At 40.7% G+C, this 7,711-nt stretch overlaps 1 protein-coding gene across 1 annotated transcript; it reads left to right on the top strand.

The window, feature by feature from the left end:
- Window positions 1–1,007: 1,007 nt before the first annotated feature.
- On the top strand, window positions 1,008–7,239 carry rcn1 (reticulocalbin 1, EF-hand calcium binding domain). Its single transcript, XM_008405871.3, has 6 exons — window positions 1,008–1,578; window positions 2,421–2,614; window positions 3,126–3,304; window positions 5,344–5,404; window positions 5,901–6,100; window positions 6,171–7,239. The coding sequence occupies exons 1-6, from the start codon at window positions 1,343–1,345 to the stop codon at window positions 6,276–6,278; spliced, it is 978 nt and encodes a 325-aa protein (XP_008404093.1). The 5' UTR covers window positions 1,008–1,342; the 3' UTR covers window positions 6,279–7,239.
- The last annotated feature ends 472 nt before the right edge of the window (window positions 7,240–7,711 follow it).

Here is a 7,711-nt window from a genome sequence, read left to right as displayed (position 1 = left end):
GCTTAAATTCTTTTAGGAAAAACAGGAGAAAAAGAAAATGCTTCCGGCTTCATTAACACAGAAATTTTAAAACCCTAAGGTTAAGAGTATTACTAAAAAAGGCTTAAATTCAAAAACACAGGAACAAATAAATAAATCAGTTTCCAATAGAAATAAATACATGAACACAAACATTATTCTGATGAAATGAGGAAAGACCATAACTTATTAAAATCTACAGTTATTCTTATCATTAAAGATAAAAAAAAAAACTCTGTGTTTTTCAGGTATTTTAAAGCAAATGTTGTCAATTAACGGTAACTCTGCAGGAGCTCTGCCGAGCCACATCTCAGGCCAGGGAATCTGTAGACAGGACAACTATCCATCATAAGCTCCATACCTTCATGGAAGTATCACAAGAAAATACAAGCTAGAGACACAGCAAACATGGAAAATAGTGTTCTGTTCTGGTTAGATAAGACTAAAATGTAACTTTTTTGACTTGCATGAAAACCACTGAGAGGTGGAAAATGAAGACACATGGTGGTGGCATCATCATCATCATCATGTTCTTCAGCAGGAGCAGAGAAGCTGGTCATTGTTGGTGGGAGGATGGATGAAGCTAAATGCATCTCAAATCTGTCAACAACATCACACTATTTATTGAATCTGACTGAGCACGAGGTATTTTTGCCGTACAGAATCTGGAGAAAACGTTAGTCTCTGGGTGTGTGTCGCTGGTGTTGACATAGGCCACCCTGGAAGCAAAATGTGATTCTACAAAGTATCTATGAAAAGAATCTAAATACAAATACGTGCCACAGATTACAGATTTTTTTCTTAGCTTCCTGCTATTTATGTCACTTCATAGTAATACACTACTTTGAGCTGGCCGTTCCTTTTCTCCATATCACTTGTCGGCTTGCAACGTGGCGCCTTAACTCCTGTAATGTTACGAAAATCCCATCTGTGCATTGTAGGGATCGTGTGATTGGACGAAGCGGGGGCCACTGTAAAACGGATGCTGTGATTGGTCGTACGTAAAGCGGCAGGAACTCCCGGCTTGGTTGCATCCTTACCACCAGAAAAGAGGACGGGACTGCTTTCAAAACTGTACAAGTGAGGAACTGGAAGTGTTTTTAGAGGAGCTGGCTGCTGGCGCTGGTGTTTTTACAGACTCGGCTTCCAACGAAAGAAGAAGAAGAAGAAAGAGCTCCGTTTGCAGTGGGAAGTGGAAGTAGCTGCATTGCTGCTGACGCTTTGCCAAGTGATTGTAGCTTTTCCAGGCCTGTTTGTGGTGCGTAAGGTGGAGGGAGGGGGGCGGGGGGCGGCTGATTAAAATCAGCATCAGCCCCAGAGACTGATGGCTGGATTTAGCTTTAGCTTTAGCTTGGTGTGCGCTGTGCTCTTGGGCGCCTTCCTAGTGAGCGCGAAGCCCATGCTGAGGAAAGAGAGGGTTCTCCGTGATCCAGAGCTGAGCAGCAGACAAGCCCACGAAGACAACAAGAGCTACCAGTACGACCATGAGGCCTTCCTGGGCAAGGACGACGCCAAGACGTTTGACCAGCTCACGCCGGAGGAGAGCAGAGACAGACTGAGGTGAGAAAGGATCCCCCTGACAGTAATAAGTTCTGATTTTTCTCTTATGATCATCCACTCAGTCTCCTGCTGGAGTCTGCACCAGTACAGACTGGTGACATAAAAAATGAACAGGAACACATGTTCTTTAAGATGATCTCACAAGTCATAAGTGGATTGTTGCAGACAGTTGTTGGAGTGGATGTGCTGTGGAAGGAAGGTGTTTTCAGCTTCACTTTGGTGACAAGTTGGCATTATGTGCCACATACGTATGAGGTGTGGAGCTGAAAGTGGGAGGACCCCTGTTGGGACGTCTCAACGTGGCAACGTATATGTCTAAGAATATACTACAACCCACAGTGCATGTTTTTTTTCTTTCTAAAATTGGGTTCACCCCGCTCCACCCACTGGAGTATTCTCACTGAAGGTGTGTCCCTTCTACTAAAATACTTTGAGATGCACCAATTAGGCTTTTTCCCCAGCTGATGCCGACTTGTTGCCCTTGAGGTCTGAAATGCAGATTCTGCTCTTGAAGGCCTGTAACACACAAACACACCAATTAAAACAGCATGCTGGCGGATTTATTTTTTTCTTTTATAGAACAAAAAACAGGTGACCTTTTAAGTTTTGATCCAAATAAATGAATTGTTTTTTCATCCCAAGTATTTGGCCTGTTGATGACCAATTGGAGCTGTTAAAACGAAATGCCCTTTCCGCCTTTCTAATTGTTGCCTCACTGAACCTCTTAGAAGCAAGTGCATGTATTTTTTACAATGTCATTCATCAGAGTTGAAATGTCTTCATAAAAAAAAAAGAACCTGTGTCAATAATATCACCTATTTATTTATTTTTTCCTCCCTCAGCAAAATCGTGGACCGTATCGATGGGGACGCAGATGGGTACATCACGACAGACGAGCTGAACGCCTGGATAAAGCGTGTCCAGAAGCGCTACGTGTACGAGAACGTAGCAAAGGTGTGGGCGGATTATGATCTGAACAAAGACGACAAGATCTCCTGGGATGAGTACAAGCAGGCCACCTACGGATACTATCTGGGTACGGCTCCTCTGGAAGTAGACGTGCTAGTATTTAAAGATGTCCCGATTAGGCTTTTCCTTGCTGATACCAGTTTTGATTGGTTCCCTTTTTTGTTTGTCTGAGGACTATAACGCATGGAGAAGAAAAAACATATGATGGAAGTTCCTCGATTGAGATTTTAGATTTGGAAACTAACAAAAAAAAAACCCTGAATTAAGCGTCAAAGCAAATGACCCCAAACACTTATCTTTTTTTTTTTTTTTTACCTAAATCAAGGTGCATAGAAGTACACGCTATTTGTTTATAGACCGAGAATGATGGGAGTTTTTAATCTTGGTATCCTTTATAAGTAGTAATTAAAAAAAAAAAAAAAGAAATCTGTCTTTAACCTGCTGATTACTGACCAAAGACAATCAAGAGAAGACTGGCCAGTTCTGATCTTTAGCTATTTTTTTTTTTTCTTGGTACCACTATGTTAAAGAGCTATTTCAATGCCAGATAATAACCCACCTTAAATGCATGCTTTCAGCTAACCCTGAGGAGTTTGAGGATGCCACAGACAAGTTCAGCTTTAAGAAGATGCTCCCTCGAGATGAGAGGAGATTTAAAGCAGCAGACCTGAACGGCGACCTGGCAGCAGACCGGGAAGAGTTCACATCCTTCCTCCATCCTGAGGAGTTTGAGCACATGAAGAGTATTGTGGTTCTGGTAAGCGCTCCTCCCTCCCCTAAAAACACACAGTAATTACATATGATTAACTCGTGTAAGACCACGCCATCAGTTTTCTTATCTGGATTTCAAAGACGGTGAACTGTTATAGCTGGATAAAGAAGTTAATCTCATGACGTGTTATTTTAGTTAGAAACCCCAGTTTAATTTTGGGAATGTAGCTGGGTTTAATCTGTATGGTAAAAATAGTTTTTTTTTGCCACCTTTTGTATGACTCCCTAATGAAATTTGAACAAGTTCTGGAAATCATTGCGTCTGTAGATCCTTTTTGGAACAGACCCGATGGGAACGAGCAGACAGTCCCATTTAGGCCCCGATCTTTAAATATAAATCTGGGTTTGTGGAACACTGGCGTGGCAAATGTTAGCAGCGATGCACTATGCTGTCGTGTTCATAAAACTTGTACCACCCATTTGACAGAGTTAATAATTAATCCCTCATTTTTCTGATGTCGCTGAATGTTAACCAAGGAACGGCTCAGGCAGCGGCGCTTTAACGGCTCTTTGCTGTAGTAAACACTATTGTCAAAGATTGGAGTCCCTAAAACTGATGCACAGATGTATTGTGGGTTTTTTGGGGTTTTTTCCCGGCCCCAACAAGTTATTCAGGTCTTTCACACAGAAGTGCAGAAAGGAGGCTTTGATGGCTCGCGTTGTTACAGGGAGAAACGTAAGAAGGAGGCACTTTGTGGCTGAGGAAGAACATGGCTGTAGGGTAACGGGACAGAAAACTAATGGAGGTTGTTGTGCGGGTTCAGGCAAGAACATAAACTGTTCCCAGTGAAAGCCAACGATACACACACACACACACGCACACACACACACACACAGATTCACGTTCACATAACAGAACTCTCTGTTAAAAGGTCTGGCTTCACATTTCTACCTGCTGAGATTTCATTGTTGCCTGTAATTCTGCTCTCAGAGGCCAGATTTGTAGAGAGGAGTGGCAGCTGAACACTCACTGAACAAATGTTCAAGATTCTTCTTTAGCAAGGATTCAAGTCTGGAGCAAAGCCAGTAAATGATAGAAATATAACAACTCGTTTGCTTGAGTTGACTACGACGGGCCAGTCGGACAAAGATGATCCCTGGGGCAAACAGGTGGTGGCGCTGCGGCTCCCTGTTGTCTCAGTTAGACATGGAACAGCTTTAAACTGCGTACCAGAACCATGTAATTATTCAGGAAAAGGACCGGACTTGATCTGTTTGTTTGAAATGATCCAAAGCAGACGATTTTATTTTCGCTGTAATGAAATCTCCACTTCACGTTCTTGTGGTTTTATTGTTGAGGATGATGATGTGAATTTTCTCTGTCCCACAAGATGATGTCATTGCTCTTTTTAAATATGTCACATTTAGCAAAATGATTCAAAACATTAAAATTGTAATCTCCATCTAAATTCAAGCTGTGATTAGGAAACCTGCAAATTAGGGACAGACTAATGAAGAGACAGGTAAATGAATGCAAAAAAAAAATATATTTTTTTTTTTATCGAGATGAAATCCATTTTTATAACTTTTATAGAACATTTCTTGTACCAACGTGTAAAGCTGTGGTCCAACTGTAAGCTTTTAGGTGTTGTGGGTTATCCTGCTTATAAAAGGTGCAAAACATCTTGTTTATTATCGGAGGTCCAGAAATCTTCAGCTATATCAATAATTTAAGTGTTTATTACAGAAACTCGATCAAGGTTAAAATCTTTTAACTTTTATCCAATAATTCTGGGATGAAATTGGGGGAACTATTCAGAATAAGTTTTCTAAATGTTAAGTTTTACTAATTGTTGCTGGAAAAATGTTATTTGTCTTTTAATTAAGAGGCTTCAGTTCTCATCAGCAGCGCTGTAATCGGCGTGTCAGTCTGCCAGCTCGGCTATAAGTCGACCCTCGCACACTTATTCACTTGCACGGCCAGGGGGCAACATGTCTCCCTTTTAACTACTCTCAGTGGAAGTCCCACTACACTTGACCCTCATGTCTCCTTTTAATGACGCTGTTAACTCGTTCTGAATGCAGGAAACGCTGGAGGACATCGACAACAACGGCGACGGACATGTGGATGAAGACGAGTACATTGGTGAGTTTGGAGAAATAAAATCGTATTAAATCAAATTAGGTTTTAAAAAAAAAAAGGTTTGGAGAAATCGGCACTGAAGGCATCTGCCAGCTGGGCAGCGTACTCTGTGAGCTGAAAGGAAACTGTTAAAATACGACGGACATAAAGGCAGGGGGAGGAGTCTCGCATTGGCTGGGCTATTTTGTCTTTTTAATTCTTATTCATGTCTGAAGTTTTCAATTTCTTTGAAGCGGGATTAAAGTTTGGAACGAGGTTTGAGGTTTGGTTGTTATTTTTGTCTTTCATTTTTGCAAACAGTTTTGTTTCTGAACCCTGAACTCATCCTCAGGGTTATAACTTCTTTTGCTACAAATTTCAAAATAAAAGCTTGTGCTTCTCTATTTATTTAGGCTCATAGCTTGAGCGTTGTTGTGTTGTTGTTTTTTAGTTTAAAAAAGTGACTTAAGAGGAAAAAACACATCTCCGAACAACAACTTAAGTGTTTCTCTGTCTGAAGCCGACATGTTTGCTCACGAGGACGGGGGTCCTGAACCCGACTGGGTCAGGACTGAGCGAGAGCAGTTCTCCGACTTCCGAGACCTCAACAAAGACGGAAAGATGGATCAGGATGAAATCCGGCAATGGATCATGCCACAGGACTACGACCACGCCCAGGCCGAGGCCAGACATCTCGTGTACGAGTCCGACCAGGACAAGGTACGCCGCTTCAGCTGCCGCAGTGAGCTTTAAAATGCACCCAGCTTATTCATATTCTCTTTGTCATCAGGACCAGAAACTGACCAAGCAAGAGATTATTGACAACTGGAACATGTTTGTTGGAAGTCAAGCCACAAATTACGGCGAAGACCTCACCAGGAACCACGATGAGCTCTGACGTGTGTCTGTGTCCTGAAAAACAGAAATCAGGATGGGCCTCACAGAGATGGCTCTCAAGTAGGAGATGGATAGAAGATGGACCTACTGAGGTTTTGTGATCGGTGTTTTAGTCCTCCTGTAGATAGTTTTGTTCCTGACATTCAGGAACAAAACCAGAGGGTTCTTGCTCTTTGTCTTGATCAGTGCCTTCCAGCCGTGCGGCAGCAGGCTGTGCTGCCTCTCAGATTTCTAAAAATGTTTTTAGACATCAGTCGTATGAACAGTTTGTGATAGAAATGATAATGTGAAACCTCAACTTAGAGCATTTATTATGTTTTCTTTGTTTTGTTTTTTTTTAGATATTTATCAGATGACTTTGATACTGAAAGTTGGGGAAAAATAGGATTTTTTACTGAAAATGTTTGTGTGCAGTCTAATTACAGTTGTACTATTTAGTAACGGGTTTTTGTTTAGCTGAAGTGCTTTGATGATTTTCTTTTGATGAAACACGGCATGAACTTTGCACGCATTTGGTTTTAATGTAGCCTGTGAACATTCTTTTTTCTTCCTCCATATTTAGTTTTTACTGTATTTATTAGTGTATGTAAAAATGTTAGTTTTTACTTTTATATCGTTTTAGATTTAAGTTTACACTTTACTTTTCCGCAATTAAAATTTACGACTTTTTTTTTCAACGAGTTGTAAATAAAATTGGAAAAAAAAGTTTTCCCGCATAATAATCCGGATGGTTTGGTTTTCCTAAAATTCCTTTTGCTTTCAGGGAGTTTATGAAACGTACTGTAAAAAAGCTAATTGTAAGAACAGAGATTAAGAGTGGTGATTATTCTGATCAAAACATTGCTAAAAGTGACATTTTATGAGAAACTGAAAACACTGAGGTATAAAAAAAATGGTACAAGTCTTCAAATCTTGTCCAGATGCATAAAAAAGTAATAAATATGTATTTTTTTTCCACTTTATTTGTGTCATAGCCTTGTCTTTTAGCCTTGTTTACTACATTACAAAGATGATTCCATAAAGTTTCTTGGTGTCTGGGTTGCAAATAAGTGAAATGGGGCGCCTCTCTATTTAAACAGACAATTTTGCTCATTCCTTGTTTCCTCAAAATTGGATTTGTTTGTGGTTCAAGGGATTGTTTTGGGTTCTTCACAATGACGACGAAGATTAGGTTCTTTTTTGGGGAACCCCAGGTTTCTATTGCTCGATCACACAATTCAACCATGTCCTGTAACATGGTTTGTTAGATCAGAAACGCAACCAAACCCCCAAAAGTCACAGGTCGCTTTGCCCTTTCACATCGCAAATTTATTGAAATTCAGTGCCATCCCGTAGCCATCCTCAGTGTATTATCTGCATCAGTTGCTAATAAAATGACTGTTGACATGAGGGTTAATGTTTTCAGTTTGAGGACAAACTGCTTGTTTTCCTACT

Source organism: Poecilia reticulata, chromosome 3, assembly GCF_904066995.2.
Source record: "Poecilia reticulata chromosome 3, P_reticulata-male-v2, whole genome shotgun sequence".
NCBI classification, from domain to species: Eukaryota; Metazoa; Chordata; class Actinopteri; order Cyprinodontiformes; family Poeciliidae; genus Poecilia; species Poecilia reticulata.
The sequence above is the reverse complement of the archived record's forward strand: the minus strand, read 5'-3'. Positions and strand labels throughout refer to the sequence as shown.

Bases quoted from the DNA above. Each gene is read 5' to 3' on its own strand.
- rcn1 (XM_008405871.3), top strand. From the start codon at position 1,343: ATGGCTGGATTTAGCTTTAGCTTTAGCTTGGTGTGCGCTGTGCTCTTG. The intron at 1,579-2,420 runs GTGAGAAAGGAT...TTCCTCCCTCAG, and splicing joins GAGAGCAGAGACAGACTGAG to CAAAATCGTGGACCGTATCG. The intron at 2,615-3,125 runs GTACGGCTCCTC...GCATGCTTTCAG, and splicing joins CACCTACGGATACTATCTGG to CTAACCCTGAGGAGTTTGAG.